This window comes from Fusarium verticillioides, chromosome 3 (assembly GCF_000149555.1).
Source record: "Fusarium verticillioides 7600 chromosome 3, whole genome shotgun sequence".
Classification (NCBI taxonomy): domain Eukaryota; kingdom Fungi; phylum Ascomycota; class Sordariomycetes; order Hypocreales; family Nectriaceae; genus Fusarium; species Fusarium verticillioides.
In genome coordinates this window covers 2,241,690-2,255,644 of record NC_031677.1, presented here as the reverse complement: position 1 = coordinate 2,255,644, position 13,955 = coordinate 2,241,690, and the positions used below count along the sequence as shown (strand labels likewise).

Below are 13,955 nucleotides of genomic sequence, written 5' to 3'. Positions count from 1 at the left end.
TGGTGGTGACATGATGCTATTTGTTTGGCGGTCAGCCCCTACCTACCTAAGCTACCTTACCCAACCAGTCAACGTCCTGGGGTCATTGGGACAGTACCGCAATCTGAGGGCCGGGCGGCGAAGCGGAGTCCAGTATAAGCAGTCCAGGGCAACCTGAGATACCTAAGGTACCCAGGTAGTGAGGAAGTGGGGCCAAGCTATTGAGGCGAAGACCCAATTGAACCTGAAGAGCCGACACGTTAGTTTAGTACTTACCTAGTTAGCTGGTACCTCAACTACGTTGACGTTTACTCAAGGTTTCTGTCCATCCTACGGCCATCAACCTTACAGTGCCGTGGTCTACACGCAACGTTGTTACTCTCAGTCCAGGCCTTGTCTGCAAAGCCGGTAAACTGCCCTTATACTCTTCTTTGGTGCAGCTAGGCATCATGAGACCCCTCCAAGAGTCCCTGTATGTTGCGCCCGTTAGCGACAACAAATAATACTTCCACTGACCAAAGCACCCCCTACGTAGTTCCAGATGGCGTGAGACACAATCCCAAGGTGTGCACCTCGGTGATCTTCGACGTGCTGTTCGGTATAATGGTCCTGCAAGCCCATGCATATCAGGATGTCGTTCTCTTTGTTGGAAGGTATGTTCACTTGTGCCCTTTGGCTTGACATGACATCCGCAACTAAACCTTTCCCCAAGACTTTTCTTCTTTCTACTGCTGCTGAAGGACTGAGCTGGTCTCAAGTTCTGGACGATGGAAGAAAACTTTACGCTGAGAAACGGAATCACTTCCTCAAGTATATAAAACACCCAGAAGCTCTTGCAGAGCTGAACATCGATCCTCTGACAGAGGATCCTAGTGTAAGGCCGGCCAAACTGGAACGTAACCAATTAACTGATTTATCTGATATAAAAAAGTCTCCGTGGAATACGATTCGTCAAGATGAGGTTGTCCGTGCTGAGATCTTGCAAGACGTTCAGCGACTCCCCGATGAAGCTTCATACCATGAAGACCAGACCCAGTCAATCATCTTGGATATCCTGTTTATGCACTGTAAACTAAATCCGGAGCGAGGCGGCTACCGGCAGGGTATGCACGAGCTGCTTGCCCCTATTCTATATGTCATTGAGCAGGATGCCGTGGATCCAACGACTTTACCAGAAGAGATTCCTCTGGACGATGCTCTTATCAAAACTCTCGACCACTCTTTCATCGAGCATGACGCCTTTGTCCTGTTTTCAAAACTTATGGAACGCGCCCAATCGTTTTATGAAGTCAAGGATGTTATTCCGGCACCAGGAAGTTCTCTGCGACCCCCCCAGTTCGCAGAACAAAGCTCGGCGATTGTTGAACGAAGCAAATTCATCCACGAAGTTTGCCTGCAGAAAGTTGACCCGGAACTGGCTACTCATCTAACCAACATTGAAATCTTACCACAAATCTTTCTCATGTAGGTATTAACCCATGCGCCTATCCTAACGTTGTCACTGACGTCAGAATACCTAGTCGGTGGATTCGGCTACTCTTCAGCAGAGAGTTCCCCTTTGAGCAGTTTTTGGTACTCTGGGATACTATCTTTGCTGTCGATCCAACTCTGGAACTCATCGATTTTATTTGTGTTGCTATGCTGATTAGAATTCGGTGGGATTGCAAGTTACCTAGGCAAAGAATGTATGCTCCTTGGCTAACGCCCTTTTTAGTATTAGAGGCCGATTATTCTGTTTGCCTTCAACTACTGCTCAAATACCCTCCTCCAACAGGAGCTCACGGTCCTCATACATTTGTTGATGATGCTCTGTACCTGAGGGACCATCTCTCACCATCTGGAGGATCATCACTGATTATGAAATACACTGGAAAGATGCCAACGTTATCTTCTCCGCCACAGACTTCGCGAGCAGGCACTCCGAGCTTTCGTGGTTTCAACTCCTTTAAGCATAAAGGACCAGGCCCAAAGCCGCAAATATCATCCCCATCGCGCTTCCTGCAACAACAGGGTGGCATGGAAGCTCTGTTTCAGGGAGCCGCCAAAGGAGCCAAAGGAGTTTACGAAAGAGGTGAAAAGCTGGGTATCAACCAAGCCGTACGAGATGCTATGGGAGAGATCAAGCGAAATCTCAACGAGGCTAGATCTGCACCTAGATCTCCGCAACCCCTGGTAAACAACCAAGAATCAGCCCGGAGCCTGGTAGCATTGGAGAGGCGGAATCAACAACTTGCCGCAATGCTTGACGAGACGGTCGATAACCTCAAAGCTATATCTGCCTCAAATCTCGACGACAAAGCTAAAAGCCTGGAGCTCATCGAGATTGCGGCGGCTAAGGTGCAGTTTGTTAAGATTTACTTGGACGACTCTTCTATGGAGGTTCCGGTGTTACAATCTCCACCACCCGAGGACAAACCACAAGAAGTTGCTGTAGCTGAAACAACTATTGTTCAGCCTGAGCCTGTGTCAGTGGCATCTACGGAGGTTGATATCTCGGCTCTTCAGATATCCGAATCAAAAAAATCCCCCGAGAGCGTATCAGCACGCCCTCCTAGCCCTGATCATATGGACATAGTCCCGCACGACGATGGCAGATCTGTAAACTCACTGGCTCCGACAAGGCCAGCTCCCGTGCCTACTCGTTCAACACTGGCGCAATCGTCTTTCTCCTGGATGCTGGAGCCAGACGAGTCGGGGTCTTCAAAAGCGTCTCCAGCGTCTAACAAGTTACCACCGCCCCAGCATAAGAAAAAGATGTCGAACAGTGTAAGCCGTGAGAAGAATGCCTTCCTGTTCGGTGAAGTCACTGAGAGTAGAAATCCCCTGAACTCAGATGAGATATTCGGCCTGGAGCCTCTGAAGAAACTCAAGAACGCCACAGATGAGAAGACAAAAGAGTAGATTAGACCCAGACACATCCGCAGTGGGTGAGGCCGTCCTTCAATACAACGGAGTGGCATGTTGACCTAATGATAATACGCGTTGGCACTTGCCGAATCCTTCAATGTGACAACCCGCAATATCTTTGCCAGTGCCTAAAAACCCAGCTTGGGCTTTAGATCCGCCGAGAACAAACAGCCACTGCTCAACGAAAACCTCATGTTCCGGGTGTGACCGGGGAACAGGTGGCAGATCACTGCTGCTGTTTGTGAGAAACAAAAACAGTCTTGAGATTGCCCTGGACTTGCTGCTGCGACTATATAGCTCATTTATTCCCATTTCATCATCATTTCCCAGCAAGCCCTGTTGTGTACCTAGCTCTGTAAGATAACTGCGAAGAGATACGACAGCGGATTCCTTCATCGAACAAATTATACATAGCAAGGTACTTTCAGAAGGAGTCCGAGATTGTTTCTTAGAAGTTGCCATGGCTTCCATAACCTTCCAAGTGCAACTTGGATTTCTCCTTACAGTTTGCCACAATCCAGGTGACGGAGTTGATATTGGGCATGGTGAGCACCCTAAACATCCATGCAGGCCACTGCATCCCCCCCCCCCCCCCTACTGGGTATGCCAGGTTCCCAAGTAATGCAAAAGATTACCGTTACCAATCTCGAGAGCACCTCCTTCGAGCACAATGGGCTATCGAGCAGTTAGAGATGATGCTGCATGCCAGTAATCTCACAACAGCCAACCCTCGGAGAGGCTTAAAGGTCAAGAATGAACTTCAATCTTGGACAGTGGAATACGATGGATTGATCAACGAAGATCAATGTAAAGAGTATGCATGGGTTGGTCTGAGGTTGAAATCTCCTCTTTTCCGTCCCGAAACTTTTATTCCGGGAACAGACTGAAAGACAATCATGGACATCATGAACAAGAGGTTCCTCACTGTTCCCAATACAGAGACACGTCTGGTGGTCAAATTGTATATACCGAAGCATCTCGTGAGCCTGGACTCGATGAAGGCCATCGTACCCATGCTTTGGCTGGTAGACCCGCTGCTGAGTGATTTTCATCCTGCTCACTTTGGACCTAACTCACTCTATTCACTAGGGCTACAGTATACTAGTCTTGCTAGGGACGGTGCCATTGATATACAGGCTGAGATGCTGTCCGCAGTCCAGGTTGAGGATTCCTGGAATAATCGCCTTTCGCCTGACCAGAAACCACTGGAGCTTCTACCCCATCCAAGAGATCTGGGGGGACCGAAGTATCGCCACAGCATCCACAGACTTCTGGATGCTACATCCGTCCAAGATTTGCTACATCTCATGGATATAGTAATTTATGGTGAGGAAGGACACTACACCAATGCGAACTCTGCTTAATGTTTCCTGGAGAACAAGGCGACTGTTGCTATTGAGTTCAGCCAACATTGTGGAACACTGGATATGCTGGAGACATCTCTCTGGGCTATTCTATGCGTAAAGCTGACTCAACACTGAGGTATCTCAACAAATCTGGTACATTCTTCTACCAATCATATCCCAATCTGAGGTATTGCTCCACGATTCACGACTTTCTCGAGGAGCAAGGCCTGGGTGAGTTGTCCAAATGTTTCCAGCCACAACCAAAACATTTCAAAGTGCCAGATCTGAGATATCGGCATCCTGTCGCAAGTGCTGCGCCCCCTGAGGAGCCCACTGTGATTCTAAATTTGTCTTCGAGACATCTATCTGCGTCGCATTTCCAAGGATCTAGTCTCCTAACCGATAGCGAAGAAGAATCACAAAAGTACGCAAGAAATGAGAGCTACTATTTTGGTATCGAGCTCGAATTGTACATGCCAGTTTTGCTACCGCATGAGGGCCGGCCCGACCCTCATCCCAATGATGGCAGGGAGCTCAGCCGTGCCGAGCGATTCCTCAACAGAATTGATTTAATGGAAGAAATCATCAGTTCTAAAGGGCCGTTGACTCTGGTTTGGGACGAGTATTTCGACCAGAAGTCCTGGGAGAGCAAGCTCTTCTGTCACGGGATGGTGCCTGTTGACGATATTGAACCCCAATATCAGACGTGGACCGTTGGAACCGATGTATCGCTACGCCAAATGTTTGAGTGGGGAGGATACAAGCAGCTGAATGGTTTGGAGATCGTCAGTCCCGTTCTTAGAAATACGCCCGAGTGCTGGGAAGAGATACTGAATATGGTCTTCATCCTGCGAAACAACTTCAGATTGACAGTAGGCAAATCATGTGGCTTCCACATCCATGTGAGCAAAGGCATTGGGCCCATGCTGTTACACCTCGTGCGCAAGGTTTGTGTCCTCATGTATTCGGCCGAAAACATTGTTTACCTCCTTTGTTGCCTGGAAGAAGGAAGTCAAGATACGCACCGAGTCTAGCATCATTGCTAGAACCTCTATGTACCGATCAATGGTCGGAAATGAATGTTCCAGCTGACTTCGAACAGTACATTCCCGTCGACAAGGTCGTCAACCGCCGTACCTTGGGTATTCTGAAGAAGCCATGGACGGCCGAAACTCTACAACGGCTCAAGCTGCTTATAACTCCTAGCATGGGCTCAAAGTCTTGCTTAGGTCTTTCCAAGTGCCATTCCATTGATAAGCCTGGTGAAGGCTCTGAAGATGAGTGTAAAGGGACAGTTGAGTTCCGCTACCTCGAAGGTACTCTAGATCCTGAGCTGATTCTTCGGTGGAGTCAGTTGATGGTTTCTCTATTCCAGTTTGCAGATCTAGCTTCGCCACAAGCATGGCAGAATTTTGTGCCCGCAGTACTGCAGTACTGAAGTGCCTGGCATTTGGTAAGATGGATCCGAACGTGTTGAGAGTTTTCTTGTTGTTCTTAGGTAAGGAGGGTGATTTTTACTTTTGGTACAATCGGATCGAAACGATGCCGAATTTGCCTCTTGATCCACAACAACTGGCTCGCAGGCCAGTTGATAACAATGAGATTCTGCTTCCCCTCGATGAGGAGTACATTGATGCCTTACGAGAAGAGCTGTGTACGAGAGAGATGAGATTGCCTTGCATGATCCAGAAAGCGGCGACCCTCAACGAATCTGAAGCGTCGACTAATCCAGACGACCTTGCAAGAATAGTGTCCGAGAAGGTCAACATTTTTAATGCTTAATTCGGGGATGCTCTTGAGACTACTTCTGGGCAGAGGTTTGGACAGACTGGAGAGCAAGACTAGGCCTGGAGATACACTAGAAGAGGGGATAAAAACGGTATGAATGGTTATTTGCTTCATTTCCCTAGCCTCAGTCGTAGATGGGTGAAAAAGGAACTGCAAAGATACAACCAGGACTGAGAGACAGAAAAAGTACATAGACCTGAGTTGGGGCTTTTGTACAATTGTAATTTTTCATCGATGTGGCGGTTCATGTGACGCAAGGCAACATATTGTCCTTTTAAGTCAGGCAGAGTGAGTGTTAGATAGTAGAAGGGAACTCCACTCGCTTGAAGAAATAAGCAGATGTGTAGTCGACAGCGCGTGGCGTGGCTCACCTGTTAACAACTCAATGGCACAGGTGCTTTTCTCAAACGCGTTGTAGTAATATTAATACTGGGTATCATTTTCTCACAAATCCTATGCAGGAGACGTATGTTCTCTCTCGATAATATCCTCGCGCGCCAGTGGTCGAGTTCCATCGTTGAGAACCATCGCTTCTCGATGTTGCCGCCGTAGCCTTTGCTCTTCGGCTGAATGTTCCCTGGTTCGTGTGACTTGCTGTTCGACAAGTGGTAAGTTTCCCGTCTCCTCTTCGATCTCCATGATCAGGTCCGGGAGTTCACGAATTCTCCTTCGGGAAATCTCCTTGTCCATAAGCCCTGCCCTTTCCAGAGCCCTGAGGCCTCGCCTTGATTCCTTGATTCGATCGACAATCTCGACAATCCTATTTGTCTTGAGAGCCATGTAATCCCTGAAGCTTCGGCGTCTTTCTTCCGGGGTATCGCCCCATTCCTGCTTTGCCAACCATTTTTCGACGAAGCGCGCTTTGACTAGCATGCTGGCACCATACTTATTGGCGAGCTCCAGGATGAACATTAAGCAGAACCTCTCGGCCATGTCGCGAAGGTAATACTCATCCCAATGGCTATCAGTGAGGCTCGGTCGCTCGGTATCATCCAGGCTCAGCTCCAGAGAACGGACAAGAGCCGAGTAGGCTTTGGGATTGTTCAACTTTGAAAGTCCATCCAGCCCTGAAAATGTCAGCTGAATCTTATGACGTTATTTGCAAAACTCACCGATAGTCTGTCCAGTAAGCAGGGCCAAGGCCCTAAGGCACCGCATCCTCTCATCATAATCTGGTCGAGTGATGCCGAATAGCAATATGTGAGTTGTCTCGGAATCGTTCACGGCCCGATCGCAAAGGATCTTGATCGCGACTTCTCTTATGGAATAATTGGGATGATCTAATAACTTCTCAAGAGTTTCAAGTTCCAACGAGTCTTCCGTGTCTTGAGTGATGTATTGTGTCTTTGGCTGTGGTGGCGGAATTTCGTTGTCGTCTCTTATGATGGTGAGGGCAGTGAAGACGGTACTCACTACACCAAAGGTAGCTAAGCCCAAGGTGACAAGAACAACCCTCTCATCCCGGGCAAAGCTTAGGAGGCTATCAGCCCATCCCATCTTGATTGAGTCTGTTGATTGAGTTCATGCTTTACTCAAGTATTGGTAAATGAGTTCTTCATAGATGTCCCAGGACTCCGGACGTAAGGTATTCTGCCATGACTCACCGCTGCATCATGCTCAGATAAGGTTAGACTACCCGTAGCTTCGCATGCGGGCCCCACATGAAGCTTGATAACGATAAGACTTTTTTTCCATCGCAAAAAAACTGAGAGTTGCTGCTACCAGTGCAGCTTTCGCATCAGCAGCATTATCAGTCGCAATGGCCGGCTCCCAGCTCAAACGCCTCAAGGCGTCTCTCAAAGAGCAAGGAATTGTCGGCCCTCAGCAATCGAAGAAGCAGAAACGACGCAATGCTCAGGACGAGCGCTCTCGAAATGATAAACGACTTCAGCGCGGAGTGGTCTTGGAGGGGATTCGCGAACAATTCAATCCTTTCGATCTTAAGCATGCCAAGGGCCCAAAATTCGAAGTTACGAGTAACCGGCCTACGTTGACTGCTGGCAGCATCAAAGGTCGTCCTGGCCAGGCCAAAGCAGCCAGTGAGGAGAGGGTAAGTTCCAACTCCTATTCGCGAGGGGCCATCAGGGCAGTGGAGGTGACACGATCTGTTCACATCGACTATTGAAGTCTATTCCGACCTCGATATAATCACAAACCAGGCTTTATGAAGAATCAACTAACATTCATAAAGCGCCGGCAAACCCTTCTGGTCGAGATGCAACGCCGCAACAAGGTTGGTGGAATTCTCGATCGTCGATTTGGTGAAAACGATCCGACAATGGCCCCTGAAGATAAGATGCTTGAGCGATTTGCCCGAGAGAAACAGAGAAGCCACAAGAAGAACTCAATGTTTGATTTGGAAGACGACGATGCTTCAGAAGGCTTGACTCACATGGGCAAATCTCTTTCTTTTGACGACATGGACGATTTCAAAGAAGACGACCTCGAAGAGGACTACGACAGTGATGGCTCGGTGCGTGAACAGCAGAGATTGAAGCGTATTCGTGCATTAGCAGCCCAGGGTAGTGATGGCGAGGACGATGAACCGGAACGAAAAAAGACGAAGAAGGAGGTGATGGAGGAGGTTATCGCCAAATCCAAACACTACAAGTACGAGCGACAAGCTGCAAAGGAGGAGGATGAAGAGCTCCGAGAGAAACTCGACAAGGAGTTGCAAAACATCCAGTACATGCTGCACCACAGCCGGCCAGGCGCCAAACCTCAGAACGAGGGAGCTTCAAAACTCACCATCGCTGGAGTTGACCGAGACGCTTTCGAAAAGAACTTCGATCTTCAAATAAAGAAATTGGCACAGGACAAGAGGGCACAGCCTGCCGACCGCACCAAGACCGAGGAGGAGAAGGCTGAAGAAGAGTCTACAAGACTCAAGGAGCTCGAAGACAAACGCCAGAAGCGCATGAGAGGAGAGTCAGTCAGTGACAGTGAGGATGAAGAAGCCGATAACAAGGGCAAGAAACCCGAGCTTGATGCTATGGACCTGGACGATGAGGAGGACTATGGCTTGGGCAGCGGTATCCGAGCTCGTCCTACTGCTACTGAGCTTGGCTTTGACGATGAAGATGATTTCGTCATCGACGATGATCTCGTGGCTAGCGGCTCGGACCTGGAACTCGACAACGAGGATGAATCAGGCATGGAGGATGTGTCTGATGATGAGGAAGCTGAGGATGAGGAGGATGACTTTACCAAAGGCCTGCTCAATGAAGAAGAGAGTCGAAATCCTGTTTTCGATGCCGAATCGACCACAAAAGCCTCGGCGATTCAGGAAGGCGACGAGCAAGGCCTCCCCTACACCTTTGAATGCCCTCAATCTTGTGACGAGTTGCAAGTTGTTTTGGCACCATACCCAACCAAGACCTTCCCTACAATTGTCCAGAGGATTCGTGCCCTCTATCATCCCAAGATCAGCAGTATGAACAAGGAGAAGCTTGGCAACTTTGCAACTGCTTTAGTTGACTACATCGGTCTGCCCTGGGACCCTGCCACTTCTGCCCCTTTTATGGTGCTTGAAAGCATTGTCCGACACATCCACTCTCTCGCAAAGATGTTCCCTATCGAGATCAGTAAGCAGTTCCGCAAGAATCTCGAGGAGATGGGAGAGTCTCGACCCTTAGCACTAGGAACTGGAGACTTGGTTTTGCTTTCTGCAATTGGCACCATCTTCCCTACCTCTGATCACTTCCACCAAGTCGTCACTCCTGCTGTGCTGACCATCACCCGATACCTTGGCCAAAGAATACCACAAAACTTGGCACATTATGCTATTGGTACATATCTCAGCATTCTTGCTGTAAGTTACCAGCAACTTGCTAAGCGCTACGTGCCCGAAGTTATCAACTTCTCTCTGAATACACTCCTGGCTCTGGCCCCTGTTGCCACTTCCAAAAAGGTAGGGAATTTTCCTCTTCACATCGCTCCTGAGGGCATCCGTGCAGAAGCTGCGACTAAGTCAGAGCTACGGAGACTCAACTTCTCAGACTGCATCGAGCAAGAAGCCAAAAAGACTCAAACGATAGCCCGCAAGATTGCTATCCTCGATACCACAGCACAAGTTATAGAAACTGCAGCAGATACGTGGACTGGGAAGAGTGCATTCCTTGAGACCTTTGGACAGGCTGCGAGCGTACTCAAGCACCTCGGCAGCAAAGGTTGCAGGTCACAATTACCTACTGCTTTCAATGAAAGAATCGAGAAGTTGCAAGTCAAATTCGACCGCATGCTTAAGGTTGCGCAACTATCGCGCCGCAATGTTGAGCTGCATCATCATCGCCCCCTGGCAATCAAAACCTATGTGCCCAAGTTCGAGGAGACATTCGATCCTGATAAGCACTACGACCCCGATCGCGAGCGAGCAGAGTTGGCCAAGCTCAAGAAGGAGCACAAGAAGGAACGCAAGGGTGCTCTTCGGGAGCTGCGAAAGGACGCCAACTTCATGGCGCGCGAGAAGTTACGGATCAAGAAGGCAAAGGACGAGGCATACGAGAAGAAGTACAAGCGTCTTGTTGCCGAGATTCAAAGCGAGGAGGGTCGCGAGGCGAATGCATACGAGCGAGAGAAGTCTGCGAGAAAGAGGGCCAAGAACAGGTAAATGGATTCTACGGCGTGGGTATAGGCTCAGGATACCAATATATGTTTTCGTATGTCCATTTGTAGTGTGCTTTAAGAGAGCGTGTAAATGAACATTTGTAGTGGTTCCTGAGGCTCAAAGATCTCCTTCAAAATGGGTCAGACGTTGTAATACTACAAAGATAATCGTACACGTATGGCCCTAAGTAAATCGATCAGTATATAGCCCGAGAAGTCAATATCTATTGCCATTAAGCGTCTAAACTTGGCGGATGTTTATCAACGTCAGGTTACCGGTAGCCGGGTAGAAAGAAATATACCAATTGCAGACGCCCACCAGAGATGAGTGCCTTGGGGAACCTTTACCCTGAATAACAAAAACACTTCATTCTAGAGGCCTTCTAAACACATCTTAGAGTTCCCTAAAACTTTTTACGGCTTCCAGGACATAGAGGCCCGGAGTTTTGCTCTCTAAAGGCTTTCTTTCAAGAGCACTGACGTTAGTCGAAATTAGTGGACCCTACTGCTTTATCCTTGGAACCGCTTTCATTATCGACATCAAATCTTGCAGTATCATCATACCTACGCCTCAACCTTGCTGTCAACTGTAAAGCGAATCGTCCACAAATACACAAACAAGAAGTATGAGCAGTGAACACAAGAACGGCGCAGGGGCACATGATGAAGAAGAGGATGACTACATGAACATGTCCTTTGACGACCCAGCACCTGTAAAAGAGACATCCATACAGCGGGTACAGCGATTGAAGCGTGAATCGCGAGCACGCGGTATCATCAAGTCGAAAGAGCAAATCGCAGAGGAAGAAGAAGCCGCACGTGAAAAGGCTCTCTCAACCTCAATGCTTGACGATGCCAAGGCGAAAAAGAGCAAAGGACTCGCCATGATGGCCAAGATGGGGTTCACAGGCGGTGGCCTAGGAAAGAAGACAGAAGATGGGGCTGCTCCTGGGCGCACAGAGCCTATCAAGGTCAGCGTGAAGGACGACCGTGGAGGTATTGGGTTGGATAATGAAAAGAAACGAAAAGTCAGAGAAGCAGCTGAAGAGAGGGACATCAAGGCTGTTAAAATGGACCCAGACGAGTATCGAGAGCGAGTGAGAAGAGAGCGCGAGGATGCAAGGCTTGAGAGGCAGTTCTTTGCAGCCCAGCGCACGGCGGAGAGGATGGACGATGAAAAGACAGAAGTTTATTGCCCTGATGCTTCACTGCCAGATTCTGAAAGTGAAAAGGAAAAGTCAAGACCGATATCATCCCGCCCTCTCAAGTCAATACCGATTATTTATCGCGGACTAGTCAGGCACAGAGAAGAAGTAGAACGCGACCGTCGTATGCGCTACGATCTTGAGCAATCACTATCGCGACTACCAACATACGAAGACGATCAGGAAGATGCAGACGACAAAAGAGCACTCGGGAAGGGACACACCTTGTATGCTACGGCTGAAGATCTTGACGAAGAAGACGAGGAGTTGGACCAGTTCAATGAGCTAGAGATCGGGGATCGGTTGAAGAGCGTGTTGGAGTATCTAAGAGAGAAGCACCAGTATTGCTTCTGGTGCAAAATGGTCTATCCTGATGCTGAGATGGAGGGTTGTCCAGGTTTGACCGAGCAGGACCATGATTAATTGAGACAGTGTCGTGCGAGTCATGACTATTTTATGTCAAGGCAGATAGACACTTCGTTTTAATTTAACCGATATTGACATACTAGGAAAGCTTCAAGACACCCTTATATATATATATATATATATACCACAAAGGCTACTTGCACCTGGTTACTTGCTTCAAGGCAATCTGTGTTCCGTTCCTCGCTGCATTATGCGACTATGTTAGACTCAGGTTGCATAACTGGCCTGGACTCGGTGAGTTGTCACCACAGAAACGTCTCAACAGAATTACTCGATTCTTATCTCACTCAACCGCAGCTTCTCAACCATTGCGATGGCGTCTCAACAGATAAGCAGATAACGAGTAGATGCTTGGTGGGTCGTGATGGAAGGATGTGAGTACAAGGCCAATATATGCCGAGATGGTCTATACCTCAACTGCTACTGATTCATCCTTAGACAAGCTCATAAGTTTCATGTAGTTGCACAAGATATTGTCAGTGGGTTCCTTATCGCCGTTAGCTTAAGGCAAAGCTGCTCAGAACAATGCAAGAAAGGTTCAGAGTTGATACTATGCTCCAACAATTATTGAACAAGCCCATGAAATTCATGGAATATCACTACATTGAATGCTTTGCATGATGCAATAACCCCATCTCCTCGTTACTCATCAAAATCACTGCTTGAACTACCTCCCTTTCCACCTCAACCTACCAACCCAGTGAGCCCATCTTTGAACCTCCTCCTCATCCAGCAACAGGTCAACAGTGTAGTAGTCCCGTGCCAGCTCCTCGTGCGTTTTGAAGTGATGAACAAAGCGATGACAGGCACCACACAGCCACGCCACGTTCTGCAGATCTTCTTTACGGTGCCATCCTCGCTTAACGGCCTTTTCATGGACGAACCGTGGGATGAGGTGATGGTAGGACAGAGGGACCCAGGATCGGGCACATAGCTCACACGCGTCAGCACGAGTTGAACGTGTAGCGGGAGGTGGCTCGATGAGAGGAGTTATGTATGAGGTGAGAATGGGAAGGAGGAATGACTCTGGGGAGGACGGAAGATGTGAATCAACATAGGGATCGGCAGAGATAAGGTTGTAAGTTGTGAGGGTCTCGATAACAGATGGTGGCAGGTTTAACAACAAAAGGCTGTCTTTCGTGAGTGGGAGAGAGTACTGCTCCTGCAACGCTTCGTCCTCTCGCCATGTCCGGTACTCGAGATCTTGCAGCTCCTCTGGAAGGTTATCAAAGATCTCAGTAGCGAGATAATCGACAAATTCAGCAAGTTCGTCGCCATCTTTCTCCAGCTCCGGGTCCGGGGCCGGGGTGGATGCAACGAGCGGAGCCCGGGTGTTCTTACCACGCCGACGGCGCTTGGGCGGGTCAGGGGCCGAAGGGGCGGGCTGAAGGAGAGTGGTGGACAGACAATCTCGAAAGAGGGCGTAGTTTTCAGGGTTGTTGTTGATGGTCGGCATTGTAGTTTGGGTGTTGTATTGGCTATACTTGTAGCTAGGTGCCACAGTTGATGCAGAGGATAGGTAGGTACCTAAGGTAGGTGACGTAATTGATTTCCATCACTTATCTTTCACTGTGGGAGATCAGATATTTACATATTAATTCTTCTCGCTCTTCACTGCCTTAGCTCTTGCAGAATTTTACGGAACGATTTGTAAGCTGAGAGCTGTCTGGAGTGTTGGAAGCTGTAGTCTTTCTGATAG

The 13,955-nt window shown here is 48.6% G+C and overlaps 8 protein-coding genes across 10 annotated transcripts; 6 read left to right on the top strand and 2 right to left on the bottom strand.

Moving 5' to 3' along the window:
* The first annotated feature begins 224 nt into the window (after positions 1-224).
* On the top strand, positions 225-3,326 carry FVEG_08207 (hypothetical protein). Of its 2 annotated transcripts, XM_018897056.1 has the most exons (6): positions 225-451; positions 515-632; positions 692-853; positions 911-1,443; positions 1,500-1,642; positions 1,694-3,326. In XM_018897056.1, exons 1-6 carry the CDS (start codon positions 429-431, stop codon positions 2,878-2,880), a joined length of 2,166 nt encoding a protein of 721 aa, XP_018754619.1. In that variant the 5' UTR covers positions 225-428; the 3' UTR covers positions 2,881-3,326. The 2 variants fall into 2 exon arrangements, with proteins under 2 accessions (XP_018754619.1, XP_018754618.1); XM_018897055.1 differs by having other exon boundaries at positions 273-451; positions 1,500-3,326.
* A 456-nt stretch (positions 3,327-3,782) lies between these two features.
* On the top strand, positions 3,783-5,266 carry FVEG_16270 (hypothetical protein; the record flags this gene model as incomplete). The annotated part of the gene is made up of 2 exons (XM_018905511.1): positions 3,783-4,202; positions 4,292-5,266. 2 exons carry the CDS (start codon positions 3,783-3,785, stop codon positions 5,264-5,266), a joined length of 1,395 nt encoding a protein of 464 aa, XP_018754617.1.
* A 41-nt stretch (positions 5,267-5,307) lies between these two features.
* FVEG_16269 (hypothetical protein) lies at positions 5,308-5,670 on the top strand (the record flags this gene model as incomplete). The annotated part of the gene is made up of 1 exon (XM_018905510.1): positions 5,308-5,670. The coding sequence occupies one exon, from the start codon at positions 5,308-5,310 to the stop codon at positions 5,668-5,670; it is 363 nt and encodes a 120-aa protein (XP_018754616.1).
* Positions 5,457-7,559, bottom strand: FVEG_08205 (hypothetical protein). 2 transcript variants are annotated; one of them, XM_018897054.1, is made up of 3 exons: positions 7,133-7,559; positions 6,392-7,087; positions 5,457-6,342 (listed from the first exon to the last, which is right to left on the bottom strand). In XM_018897054.1, the coding sequence occupies exons 1-2, from the start codon at positions 7,515-7,517 to the stop codon at positions 6,474-6,476; spliced, it is 999 nt and encodes a 332-aa protein (XP_018754614.1). In that variant the 5' UTR covers positions 7,518-7,559; the 3' UTR covers positions 5,457-6,342; positions 6,392-6,473. The 2 variants fall into 2 exon arrangements, with proteins under 2 accessions (XP_018754614.1, XP_018754613.1); XM_018897053.1 differs by having other exon boundaries at positions 5,457-7,087.
* Positions 5,697-6,014, top strand: FVEG_16268 (hypothetical protein; the record flags this gene model as incomplete). The annotated part of the gene is made up of 1 exon (XM_018905509.1): positions 5,697-6,014. The coding sequence occupies exon 1, from the start codon at positions 5,775-5,777 to the stop codon at positions 6,012-6,014; it is 240 nt and encodes a 79-aa protein (XP_018754615.1). The 5' UTR covers positions 5,697-5,774.
* Positions 7,560-7,734: 175 nt separating the features above from the next.
* Positions 7,735-10,766, top strand: FVEG_08204 (hypothetical protein). Its single transcript, XM_018897052.1, has 2 exons — positions 7,735-8,070; positions 8,212-10,766. The coding sequence occupies exons 1-2, from the start codon at positions 7,780-7,782 to the stop codon at positions 10,627-10,629; spliced, it is 2,709 nt and encodes a 902-aa protein (XP_018754612.1). The 5' UTR covers positions 7,735-7,779; the 3' UTR covers positions 10,630-10,766.
* Positions 10,767-11,184: 418 nt separating this feature from the next.
* FVEG_08203 (hypothetical protein) lies at positions 11,185-12,412 on the top strand. Its single transcript, XM_018897051.1, has one exon. It carries the CDS (start codon positions 11,252-11,254, stop codon positions 12,251-12,253), a length of 1,002 nt encoding a protein of 333 aa, XP_018754611.1. The 5' UTR covers positions 11,185-11,251; the 3' UTR covers positions 12,254-12,412.
* A 322-nt stretch (positions 12,413-12,734) lies between these two features.
* Positions 12,735-13,893, bottom strand: FVEG_08202 (hypothetical protein). Its single transcript, XM_018897050.1, has one exon. It carries the CDS (start codon positions 13,710-13,712, stop codon positions 12,924-12,926), a length of 789 nt encoding a protein of 262 aa, XP_018754610.1. The 5' UTR covers positions 13,713-13,893; the 3' UTR covers positions 12,735-12,923.
* Between the last annotated feature and the right edge of the window lie 62 nt (positions 13,894-13,955).